Source organism: Pongo pygmaeus, chromosome 16 (assembly GCF_028885625.2).
Source record: "Pongo pygmaeus isolate AG05252 chromosome 16, NHGRI_mPonPyg2-v2.0_pri, whole genome shotgun sequence".
In the NCBI taxonomy this organism is placed as follows: Eukaryota; Metazoa; Chordata; class Mammalia; order Primates; family Hominidae; genus Pongo; species Pongo pygmaeus.
In genome coordinates this window covers 68,706,524-68,719,642 of record NC_072389.2, presented here as the reverse complement: position 1 = coordinate 68,719,642, position 13,119 = coordinate 68,706,524, and the positions used below count along the sequence as shown (strand labels likewise).

At 48.0% G+C, this 13,119-nt stretch overlaps 1 protein-coding gene across 2 annotated transcripts in view; it reads left to right on the top strand.

Annotated features, from left to right (window-relative positions):
- CA12 (carbonic anhydrase 12) overlaps positions 1–12,479 on the top strand; it is a 59,231-nt gene extending 46,752 nt beyond the window's left edge. Inside the window, exons 9-11 of one of the 2 annotated variants that reach the window (XM_054451580.2) lie at positions 7,827–7,859; positions 8,736–8,820; positions 9,615–12,479. In XM_054451580.2, the coding sequence (XP_054307555.1) occupies positions 7,827–7,859; positions 8,736–8,820; positions 9,615–9,687 (191 nt within the window). In that variant the 3' untranslated portion in view covers positions 9,688–12,479. The remainder of the gene's footprint in view (positions 1–7,826; positions 7,860–8,735; positions 8,821–9,614) is intronic. The other variant, XM_054451581.2, reaches the window with a different exon arrangement.
- Positions 12,480–13,119: the final 640 nt, after the last annotated feature.

The following is a 13,119-nucleotide window of genomic DNA, read 5'->3' as shown; positions in this document are numbered from 1 at the left end:
GCACAGGCAGCAAGCGGGGCTGCTTCCCAAGGAGCAATGAGGAGGCAGCCCCAAAGTGGTGAAGGCCCAAACCTCATCTGCCCAGGGGGCTGCATTCACAAGGCCTCTCTCACCCAGCTCGGAGCGGGCCTCAGACTGTAACATGATGTTTCAGGTTTATGGTGTGGGACTTTGTCAGTGTGAACCTTGAGCAGTTTGGACTCAAATTGTAGCCTCATCCACTGAGGCATGTTTGTAATTAGGGTCTGGCTTACTCAGGGCTTTCTCTGGAAGTTAACAAGAACTATAGAGTCAGAAAATTCTGCCAGGAGAAAAGTGATGTTTAAAAAATCGTCTAGGATGGCCGGGTGTGGTGGCTTATGCTTGTAATCCCAGCACTTTGGGAGGCTGAGGCGGGAGGATCACGTTAGCCCAAGAGTTTGAGGCTGCAGTGAGCCATGATCACACCACTGCACTCCAGCTTGGGTGACAGACTGAGACCCTGTCTCTTAAATAATTAAAAAAAAAAATTCCCTGTGAGAGAAAGTACATGGACTTTGGGGAAGGATCTGCAGTTTAGCCAGGTTGGGACAATTGGGACTGAATCATTTCACTTAACCCTGCTATTCTCAACTGTGCTTAGAAAAGGGGTACAGGACCTGATTTCTGTCCTTAAGAGGTTTATAGTCCAGCTACACCTTAGCCTGGGGGCAGAGTTTCTCAACCTTGGCACTACTGACAAATTAGGCAGGATAATTCTTACAGTGGGGGGTGTCCTGTGTGTTGTAGCATTGGCAGCACCGTTGGTCTCTACCCAGTAGATGCCAGTTGCCCCTCCCCAGTTTTAACAGCCAAAACTGTTTCCAGACATTGTCAACTCTATGCAGGGAGGAGGAGCAAGGTTTCCCCTGATGGAAAACCACTGCCCCAGGGTTTCTGCGGCCCAGAACTCATTATTTTCACTCATGTCATAGGAGTCTAGAGTTTTATATCACATGCCCTGGTCCTCATTCTTTTATGGCATGCACATTTCAGTGTGATGATGGTTATCCCTGAAACAGTAAGGTTGAATTGACTGAGGCAGAACAAACCAACCCAACAGAGACTTTGTTCCCCATCTTCCTTTAGAATTCAAGTATAGATTCTTTTTTATATGATTGGGTAAGACCAAGAGACGTGGCGTGAGAGAGAACTGTGCACCCTTAGGAGTGTACAAATCCTTTATCGGGTGCAGATGCCTCTGAAGTAGCAACTTCTTCAGGATCCCCCCTTTATTCTTTTTCTCTCTCCCTTTTGTATGAGTTTTTCTCTCTTGTATGTTATGTTTCTTGTTGCCTTTAGTTAAAACATCCACTCTTTATGGACAAGTGAAAGTCATGTCAGGCACTTTTTTCCGTTCTTAAAAAGTGCCTCTTCCATTGGCCAGGTGTGGCTCATGCCTGTAATCCCAGCATTTTGGGAGGCCAAGGCAGGTGGATCACCTGAGGTTGGGAGTTCGAGACCAGCCTGGCCAACATGGTGAAACCCCCTCTCTACTTTAAAAAAAAAAAAATCAGCCGGGCATGATGGTGCATGCCTGTAGTCCCATCTACTGTGGAGGCTGAGGCAGGAGAATCACTTGAACCCAGAAGGCGGAGGTTGCAGTGAGCCAAGATTGCACCAGTGCACTCCAGCCTGGGCGACAGAGTGATACTCCATCTCAAAAATAAAATAAAATAAAATTAAATTAAAAAGTGCCTCTTCCAAGTGGCAGATGGAAGATTTGAGCTGAAAGAGAAAGCAAGACTCGTTGTCCTCAAGGTGGGCCCCTGGGAGGGGACACGTCCTGGGGCCAGTTCGGGTTTCAAGTTGGGTGCTCTTAGTGGGAAAGGGGAAAGACAGCAGAGGCCGGGGGACATCACAGGGGCTCGGGCTTAGGGCTTTGGCCTGGTTCTTGGTTCCTTTGAGTTCACCTCCTCCTAGCCAGTGGCACCAACATTGGGCCCAGATGCTGGGTAGTAAAGCAAGAGCCCATCGGACAGAAATGCTAACATAATCTAGCCCTGTGCTCAACACGTGAGGGCCATGGAAACTTGAGGGACAAAAGGAAGCCAAGAAGTTTCTATAATCATATCATTAGTGGGCTTGCTCTGAGCAACTGCATGTCACTCACCAGAGCCAGCTAAGGCACACTCAGACAAGGGTGCCAGGCAGCCAACCGCAAGGGCAAATCTATAGTCCTGCAATTAGGATCTGCTTAAGCCTAGACCTGGGCAATTTTATGAAACCTTAAAAGGAGGGAGAAAGAAATCATACATGGCTAAGATGGCTAATTATCTAATTTTTTTAGGCTAGAATGCATGTGTTGTCATTATTGACCTTGTATTTCTTAAAGTTTCTATTTATAAATAAAAGCTATTAGCTGGAAGAATATCATCGATTCTCCCAAAGGATCCAAATGATTAGCCAGCATCATTTCCACCTTCAATTGCTGGCCTGAGTCAGAGGCTGAACAGTCAGGAGCATTGGTCCAAGGTGCTAAGAAGTGAGGTCCTAGTCCCTTTAACATACCATATGTTTCCTGAGCACAGCCTGAGTTATGCACTATGGGGGACAGAAAACCCCATGGTGGGTGTCATCTTGCTCATAAACACAGCCCGTGGCACAGGGCAGACTATGTTCAGGAAAGACAATGGGAAAAGGGGCTGGGCAGAAGGCTGGACCCACCCTTGGTGATGGGGCCCTAGCTGATCCTTCCGCATCATCTCCCCACTGCCCCATCCCTGCCCTCAGCCTCAGCCCCCAAAACTGTAGAGCAGATGCTTTCAAGTACACACACTTGATGTCTGGGATGCCCCCTCCCTCCTCCATCTGGAAAATTCTTTCAAGACCCAACTCTAATCACGTCTTCCTGGAAGTCCTCCCCATCCCTCTAAAGGTGACTTAATCTCCCTCAGTGCAGCCAGAACCACATCTCCATCTCTGTTATGTTACTTGACACACCATAGGGTAATTATTACCACACAGCAAAGACAAACAGAAAAAGAACAATATGTGTATATTATACAGATACCACAAGCTCCTTAAGGCCAGGGATGACTGACGTGTTACTCATTTTTATGCCTGGCATGGTGCCTGGCGCTCATTATAAGCTTGTTGAAAGAACGTCCCTGACCCATCTCCAGTTCCCTCCCCTCTCTGTGTCTTCTCTGCAGAATGATTTACACATAAGCCTGGCCAGTTGTCACCTTTTAGTTTTATTGTCTTATTTTTCTATGGTCTCCATTTGCTAACAATGTTAAAAATCAACCCATTTGTTTCAGAGAGATTAAAGATCAGAACTTAGCTGTCAGTTTTGAAGGTCTGAGAGGAAGTTGCCTAGAGATGCTGTTGTGCCTTCTGTAGCTCTGGCTTGATAGGGATCAAAGGCCCCAGTCCGGCCACTCATTCTTTCCCCAGGGACAGTGAAGACAGCTTAGAGTGCCAAGCACCCAGTGCCAGCATTGTAACCTGCCCCTGAGGCTCTGGGATTTAGGCCCTTCAGAGCAACGTGCTGTCGGCAGGGCCTGCATTCCTGCAATCTACGGGCAAAGCCCTCAGTCCCATCATGGCTGTATAAAACCAGTTCCCCCATGTAATCTGGTACTATCTTGTTGGCAGATCTCTTTGTAGCAATTCTTATTTTGGGTTGCATAGCGTTCATAAGGAAAACTCCGCAGTTAAATATGTCCTCCGAAGATGGCTCCGCTCTGTGGTGAGGGTTTCTTCCTTGTCTTAGCAAAGCATCATCTGAAGATAGCACTGGCATTGAAGTTTCTTGACTCTCTGATTTTTTATTAGGTGTAATAATAGGGGTTTTTACCTTCCTAAAACAGATTTTGTGTATTTAAACTATCAAACCCCTGATAAATCAAAACTCTCTGACCTCTTTTACAAGGCTGGAGATGGCTAAGGATATCACTATGTAACATGCCATCTATGTAAACAGTGCGTTCTTTAAAATAATACTTGAAAAGGATTATAGTCCACAGTCAAACAGAATTGTAAATAGAGCTAGAAAATACTAGACTGTTGTTCCAGGAACCTCCAGATGTGAAAGTGAGGTGCTTGTTCCTCGTGCTGGACTCTTCTGTGTTTATGCTTGAGGCTTCAGAAGACCTCAAAAACCCTTAACCAGCATCCCTCGGTCCAGCAAGATGCCGGTGGAAGACGCAGCTCCTGGGCCCGCCAGAACAGGTAGAAAGGCCCTTGTGGCAAGCAGCTCACTGACCTTCTTTGGGTGTCTGTACCTTCCTGGGCAAGGCGTGTGATCATCGAGTTCTTCTATATCTGTGTGGTTTCCTTGTGTGTGTCACACTGCCATCTCTCTGTTCGCCTTGACTCATACCCGAGCACTTTGTGAACAGGTGGCTCTCCCACGTCCTCATGGTGTGCACCCTCTTACCAGCCAGCCCCAAAGCTCCTTCTGTCGGGCTGTCACTCATGCCTCTCATGGGCCACCTCTGTGACCTAGCCTGTCTCCATTTCTACTGTCTGTCCCATTGTTCTTCCGTGGGAATCGCCTGCCTTCTTTCCTATTCGGAAACAAACCATTTCTTTAACCTGAAAGTGAATTTCTCTAGTTCTGCCCCTCCCTGTACCATCTTTGATGCCTGTTCTCTACAGCGTCCTAGAGGCTGGGCTCTCACCCAGCCGAGGCTCTGCTGGGAAACAGGCTTTAGCTTTGCACTCAGGCTCTAGTTCTCTGGTTGCCCTGACAGTTCTCCCTGTGTCCTGAAAGTCTCGCTGACTTTCTCTCTCCCATCAGATAACAGATGTTTTGGCATCTGCCTCCAATGGGACTCAAGCCCATTTCTGCAAAGAAGCTGAGCCTCCATGACGGTTGGTGCTGTTTCAATTGGCAGGGACAGCGTTCCAACAACATCTTCCTGCCCTGGGCTTCCTGAGGTGGTGGAACTATCAGGCGACATCCTTGCTGGCATTCCTCTTCCTTAACAGCTTATGATGTTGGCTCAGTCAAGCTGCTTCGTTTTTGCTGTATCAAAGTCTTGGCTGAAAAGTATCTGTCCCAGTCTCTGGGGCTTTCTTTGCCTTCATGCCTGTTTGGTCTCATTTCATCATTTCCAAGGAGAGTCCATTTATGCCTTGACAAGTGGTCATCAAGGAGCAAAGATCCCAGGTCAGAGCACTGGGTTCAACTATGCTGTTGCTTACAGGGCCTCCGACAGGAACCCCGCGTAATAACCCGGGGAAGCCAGACTCTCCCTCCAGAGAAGCCACCACGCAGGGCATGTGCCCTGAGAAAAGCCCCACCCTTGCTGGGGCCTTGCCGTCCATAGACTTTGCTCAGCTCCCCAAGACCAGGCATGAAGGGTACCCCCACCAGCCACAGACTGGGCCGCTCAGTGGTCTGAGGCCTGTGTGGCTCTCAGAATGTTTGAGGTGACTATGAAAGAGATGACTTTAGAAACTGTCCAGCCTGGATGGCTTAGCCAGGTGGTGAGGCTTCCTAGTATTAGTCTTCAGGTGGCGAGAACTGGTTTGGCACCACAAGCATCTGGAGCTTCAGGAACAAAGAACGAGAGTGTATTTCATCAAAGGGTTGGGAAGAAAAACCACGGCTAGGTTTATTATGTTTGTTTTTTTAAGATTCCAGGGACCATGGTCTCTGGTTACATTTAAAAAAGAAACAACCAACCCTAATACCAAGTTCCACTGTGCAGAGGCCACAGGTCCTGCAGGAAACAGAGCCTGTGCTGTACAAACACTGGAAGCTCCCTCCAGGTGGAGACTCATGTCTTGAGCACCTCCCCAATCCACAGGCTGGTCCTTGTGTTCAGGTTACACGAAAAGGCCTGGGACAGGGAGTCTGGCCTGTGGAGCCACTCTCTGCCACTTGGGAGGTCATGAGCAGCTGGTGGTGGCCAGCAGAGCAGGGAGAATAGGCTTCCCTGTCCTTGGGGATAGCTCTTCTCCCTGCCTGCTCTGCTAACCCTCACAGCAGCCCGGTGCCACCTGGAGAAGCCAGACCAGGAACCTCCAGGGCCCAGCTTTGGACCAGGGAGGCTCTGCAGGTTCAATGTGAGATTGCAGAAGAAGACAATAGGAAAAGCACACAGCTGACGGCTCCTGGGGAATCAGCTAGACTTGGGCCATAGGACAGGAGAAGGGGCAGTGAGCAAAACCTCACCCTGCAGCCTCAGATCTGGTTCCCCAGGCTGTTAAGGGCCCCAAGGGAGAGTCCTTGGCCTCCTGCTGGCATCTTACACTTGACCGGGGCTCTCCCAGGGCCTCAGCCACCATTGTGGGCTCTATGGGCACAGGATCTTCTGTGTCAGGCTGGGTGGCCACCATCTGTACAACTGTGGCTCCCAATGTGAGTTAGAACAAATACCCCTTCTTCCTCCAAGACACACACACATGCTAGAAGTTTCCATTGAGATGAGAAAACCACCAGACAGAAGGGTACGTGAAAATCTGCACTTTCTTTAGACAAAGGACCTGATTAGGAGAATGGGGAATGGCTGTGGGAACCTTGGAAAAAACAGGCTGGGGGTTTTCAGGGGAGACTTCATGACTGGGATCCTCTGCTCACTCAAGACAATGGATTCTCATGTGATTTTCCCCCCAGGAGGTGCCTAGTAGGCCGACTGTGAGACTTAGGTAGCTGGGCATGGGTTCAGCCACACTGAGGACTCCTCTCTCACCTTATTTATCCCAAACAGTAACTTGCTGGTTGAAGCCATAATCTCCTGGTTCCATGGAGCAGAGAAGTGGGGCTGGTGTGGTGAAGGAGTTTGTCCAGGAGGGACAAAGCAAAAATAGAACCAAACCATGATCACAAGCTGATGGGCTGGGGGAGAAGTCTGGTGATGGATTCCTTGCTTAGGAAGTGAGGCAGGTAGCAGGGACGTGGACAGGAGCCTGCCCAAGCAGGCTTTGATCCCTACCCTTCTTCACCTTTCCTCTTTGGCCATGTTGTATTAAAAACTGAAATCTTGTGCGCTAGCTCATACTTGTAATCCCCATAGTTTGGGAGGCCGAGGCAGGTGGATCACTTGAGGTCAGGAGTTCGAGACCAGCCTGGCCAACATGGCAAAACCCCATCTCTACTAAAAATACAAAAATTAGCCAAGCATTGTGGTGCACGCCTGCAATCCCAGCTGCTCGGGAGACTGAGGCATGAGAATTGCTTGAACCCAGGAGATGGAGGTTGCAGTGAGCCAAGATTGTGCCACTGCACTCCAGCATGTGTGACAGAGCGAGACTCTGTCTCAAAAACAAAACAAAACAAAACAAACAAACAAACAAAACTCAAGTGAAGTCTTGCCCTAGCCAGGAAACTGCTGTGATAAAGGAGCATCGGGGCCGGGCGCAGGGGCTCACGCCTGTAATTCCAACACTTTGGGAGGCCAAGGCAGGTGGATAATGAGGTCAGGAGTTCAAGACCAGCCTGGCCAAGATGGTGAAACCCCCGTCTCTACTAAAAATCCAAAAATTAGCTGGGCATGGTGGCGGGTGCTTGTAATCCCAGCTACTCGGGAGACTGAGGCAGAGAATTGCCTGAACCCGGGAGGCAGAGGTTGAAGTGAGCCAAGATCGCGCCACTGCACTCCAGCCTGGGCGGCAGAGCGAGACTCCAGCTCAAAAAAAAAAAAAAGGAGCATCGGAAGGAGGGATTGCAGTATGAATTCCCTAGATGGGCAATTTCCTGTACTTCATCAGGCAATCCCTGAGCCAAGGGTGGACATCCCTAGAGGTCTGTCTGCCTAAGACCAAACAAAAGGTAGAGCGTCTCTCAACACACTGCTCAAATCCAGTGTGGTTTGACTCTAGAGTAACCTCATCTTTTCCTCTCCCCTTTTAAGTGCAAGTCTGTACTGCGGCAGGACTGAGTCTGGGTATGTGGCTGGGCAGCCAGCCGTGCATGCTGCAGCTGGGTGATCACTGTGATTCCTGGTGTGATCAGGGTCTGTGATCCAGCCCGTCCTCTCTGCTTCTCTGTACTATTGCTCTGGCTCCTGGCCCTCTCTTTGCTATGGGTCTTACCCTCAAGTCGCTCTGTGATTCAAAGATGAACTGCCAATCAAATGTTCCTCTAATGAAAGATCCAATCACTCTACAGCATGTGTGTATTCAAAGAACCTATCATCTAAGACTTTCTTTTGGTCATGGTGGGAGGCTATTGCTGAAAACATGCCAGAGCCCAGTGTGGAGGTCAGCTGACAGGCCACATGACCTTGGCAATGGACTACTGGTCATCTGGGACTGCTTAGGACTGTGCAGTGGAACTTGGGGGCAAAACCGATAGAGACAGCCAATGGGCCTTAAATCCAGCAGGCAAAGACAGAGTAAGTTCTTATTTGTGTAGTCCAGGGCTTATCAAAGTGTGGTTCTTGGAACACGTGCATCAGTATCAGCTGCAAGTATTTGGTAAAATGCACATTCCTGGGCCATGCACCAAACAGATTGAATTTGAATCTCTGGGGGTTGGGCTAAAAAAAAAAGACCCTACATTTTAAACAAGCTCTTCAGATGATCCTTGTGCATGTTTGAGAGCCTCTGCTGGAAAACCACTAGAATTTGCAAATGGCCCCCTCAAAATACTCCAGCCAGTCCCACTAAGCCAAAGACCAGAATCTGAGAACAGGGATGGGGAAATTATTCCTTTCTGTGGATGATTATGCAGCTGGGCTGTGATTTCACACCCCGGGGGCCATGGGCTAAGATGGAGGGGAAGGAAGGAGTGTAATGTGTGCCATCTACCTCTTCACCAGGCATCATCCTCTCGCTGGCCCTGGCTGGCGTTCTTGGCATCTGTATTGTGGTGGCGGTGTCCATTTGGCTTTTCAGAAGGAAGAGGTGAGCTGGTTTGGGTCCAAAATGGGAATGGGCAGCTATGTGTCCATGATGATTAGTCTGCCTGGGAAGGCAGCTTTGTGGCATGAAGAGCTGCAGTCACCTGGACCACCACTTACCCTAGGAGTGCTGTCCCCAAAGCACCCGTGCCCTGGCCTCCTTTGCATGAGACACACATGTGACCCTGGTCATTCAAGGGGTTCAAGGGTCACTGTGTTCAGATTTGGAAGCGTGTGTGCCTTCCTTGCTTGCTGCTATTGCACGGCCATGGACGAGTCTCTTGACTTAGGGCTTGTGCCTAAAGTTAAGCAGCAAGGCTGTCTTCTTATCAAGATCTTTACATATGCTTTTTGGTCTATAAATTCAAAAAGAAAGATAAAGGAAAACCTGATCTCTCACTCACATTAACTCTTCATGCCCTTTGTCCATGTTTTTATTGTCACATTTGGCTTTTCCTAAAACCTAATTTATTTGGGGGGTATGAAAAATAAAAAGGTTTCTGGGAACCCTGTTATGGAATCAGAGGTTTGAAGAGGGGGGTGACGAGACCTCTTTCAAAATATAGGTCTACTGTTGTTAGGCGTGAAAGAGAACAGTTGGAAAACAAACAAGTTCTGTTTTTGTTAAAGCTTTATTTGGTGACATTCCCTCCCAAGACCAACAGAATGGGGAAAAGGTCCCAAAGAGAGAAATCCAACTTTTAAAAATGGCTTCATTCCATACCTGAGTCAGGCTGCTCTCTGGATCGCTCGCTCGCTCTCCTTTCTAACAAGACTTATGTGTTCTTTTTGTTCTAGTATCAAAAAAGGTGATAACAAGGGAGTCATTTACAAGCCAGCCACCAAGATGGAGACTGAGGCCCACGCTTGAGGTCCCCGGAGCTCCCGGGCACATCCAGGAAGGACCTTGCTTTGGACCCTACACACTTTGGCTCTCTGGACACTTGCGACACCTCAAGGTGTTCTCTGTAGCTCAATCTGCAAACATGCCAGGCCTCAGGGATCCTCTGCTGGGTGCCTCCTTGCCTTGGGACCATGGCCACCCCAGAGCCATCCGATCCATGGATGGGATGCACTCTCAGACCAAGCAGCAGGAACTCTAAGCTGCTTGCTGTAACTGTGTGAGATTGTGAAGTGGTCTGAATTCTGGGATCAAACCAAGCCATGCTGGTGGGCCATTAATTGTTGGAAAACACTTTCATCCGGGGCTTTGCCAGAGCGTGCTTTCAAGTGTCCTGGAAATTCTGCTGCTTCTCCAAGCTTTCAGACAAGAATGTACACTCTCTGCTTAGATTTTGCTTGGGAAACTCAACTTCTTTCCTCTGGAGACGGGGCATCTCCCTCTGATTTCCTTCTGCTATGACAAAACCTTTAATCTGCACCTTACAACTCAGGGACAAATGGGGACAGGAAGGATCAAGTTGTAGAGAGAAAAAGAAAACAAGAGATATACATTGTGATATATTAGGGATACTTTCACAGTCCTGTCCTCTGGATCACAGACACTGCACAGACCTTAGGGAATGGCAGGTTCAAGTTCCACTTCTTGGTGGGGATGAGAAGGGAGAGAGAGTTCCACTTCTTGGTGGGGATGAGAAGGGAGAGAGAGCTAGAGGGACAAAGAGAATGAGAAGACATGGATGATCTGGGAGAGTCTCACTTTGGAGTCAGAACTGGAATCACATTCTGTTTATCAGGCCATAATATAAGGACAGAACAATACAATATTAAGTCCAAATCCAACCTCCTCTCAGTGGAGCAGTTATGTTTTATACTCTACAGATTTTACAAATAATGAGGCTGTTCCTTGAAAAGGGGTTGTTGCTGTGTCCTGGAGGAGACGTGAGTTCCAAGATGACCCAATCTGCCTTTGAATCTGGAGGAAAAGGGAAAAACAAAATGACTCTAGAACTTCATCTCTTTGGGCCAAATTTCATTTCAGCCACTTCTGCAGGATCCCTACTGCCAACCTGGACTGGAGACTTATCTACTTCTCTCTCTCTCTGAGGAGGTCAAATCGTGGTTTAGATCAAATATATTTCAAGCTATAAAAGCAGGAGGTTATCTGTGCAGGGGCTGGCATCATGTATTTAGGGGCAAGTAATAATGGAACACTACTAAGATACTCCATATTCTTCCCCCTGAGTCACACAGACAGTTTCTGACAGGCGCAACTCCTCCATTTTCCTCCCGCAGGTGAGAACCCCGTGGAGACGAGTCAGTGCCATGACTGAGAAGGAACCGACCCCTAGTTGAGAGCACCTTGCAGTTCCCCGAGAACTTTCTGATTCACAATCTCATTTTGACAGCATGTAATGTCCTCTTGAAGCATAGCTTTTTAAACCTCTTTTTCCTTCTACTCCTCCCTCTGACTGTAAGAATTCTCTCTTCTGGAATCGCTTGAACCCAGGAGGCGGAGGTTGCAGTGAGCCAAGGTCACGCCACTGCACTCCAGCCTGGGTGACAGAGCGAGACTCCATCTCAAAAAAAAAAAAAAAAAAAATTCTTCTGTACCATCACAACTTTTCACAATGATGGCAAGCCTTATGTCTTGGGAGCCTGTTTTGCTAGGCAAAGTTACAAGTGACCTAATGGGGGTTCAGATGTGTGTGTATCTCCCTGTGTGTTTGTGTGTGTGTGTGCACTCAAGACCTCTAACAGCCTCGAAGCCTGGGGTGGCATCCTGGCCTTGCCATTAGCATGCCTCATGCATCATCAGATGACAAGGACAACCCTCATGACGAAGCAACATGAATTAGGGGGCCTCTTGGCCTTGGTCCAAAATTGTCAATCAGAAATGAACATAAAGGGCTCCAGAGCAGAGGGACTGTCTGTCAAAAGACTGTATATCTTTTGTGGATGAGTTTTGTGTGAGAACAGAGAGACCATTGTACCTGGCACAAGGGCTGTTCATGAAAAGGGAGACTTACTGGGAGGTGCAAGACAGTGGCATTTCTCCTCTGCTCTTCCTGCTCAGCACAGCCCTGGCTTGCAGCCCCAAGGCTGAGACCAGACAAAGCCCAGGAGGCAGAAAGATGCTCCAAGAACCAACACTATCAATGTCTTTGCAAATCCTCACAGGATTCCTGCGGGTCCAGCTTTGGAACTGGGAAACCTTTCTTCAGATCCGCACTCATTCCACTGACGCCAGCTGCCCTTGAAGGATGCCAGTACTGTGGTGTGTGAGGCTCAGCAGCCGCCCACACGCTCCTAACTCTGCTGCATGGCAGATGCCTAGGTGGAAATAGCAAAAACAAGGCCCAGGCTGGGGCCAGGGCCGTGGGGGAAGGCCCTGGATTCTCACTCATGTGAGATCTTGAATCTCTTTCTTTGTTCTGTTTCTTTAGTATCATCTGGTAAAATAGTTAAAAAACAACAAAAAACTCTGTATCTGTTTCTAGCGTGTGCTGCATTGACTCTATTAATCACATTTCAAGTTCACCCTACATTCCTCTCCTCTTCACTAGCCTCTCTGAAGGTGTCCTGGCCAGTCCTTGAGAAGCACTGCTGTCTGTCTGCAGCACCCCTCAGTTCCTGTGCCTCAGCCCATAGGCCACTGTGATAATGGTCTGTTTAGCACTTCTGTATTTATTGTAAGAATGATTATAATGAAGATACACACTATAACTACAAGAAATTATAAATAAAATGTTTTTCATATCAGGCTGTTCTTTTTTTTTTTTTTTTTTGGAGGTGAGGTTAAAGCATTACTATTTGCAAAGCACTCTGTAGCTCCCTGTTATGAGGATAGGTAACTAATCAGAATAATAATGTCACTGGCATCCACTTCTTAGAACCTGGCTCCAAAGGAAAATATACTGATGGACTCAATCACTTTCCTGAGGATGGAGGCCTATGGCATGTGTGGCTGCAGGTCACGAAGCTGCTTAATGGTGCTGGGAAGCCTAGAGGAATCAAATAAAGACCCTGGAGGAGGTGGGATCAGAGCTGCACCTTGAACAGATAGCTCAGATTTGAACAGATGGATGGAAAAAAGGGAGATGTTCCCAACCAAGGGGACATGATACAGGGAACAGGTCCTATGTCTCTTTACTCCTGAGACTATTAAACCTAGTAGGTGGGCAGCCCCTCTTGGTTGCCTGTTACCTTATTTTGAATTCTTTTTGCAAAACATACTATCACCCCTCCAAATAATCTTTTGTCTAAATCCAGACTTCACATTCTGATTGGGGCAAAAAGAGGCGGTCCAGTAAAGGTTATAAAATAGGTACCATCGTTGTTTGCATTATTTAGAAAAGCATCCAATTTTCACTATAATCACCCTAAGCCTGAGAGAGGTGAA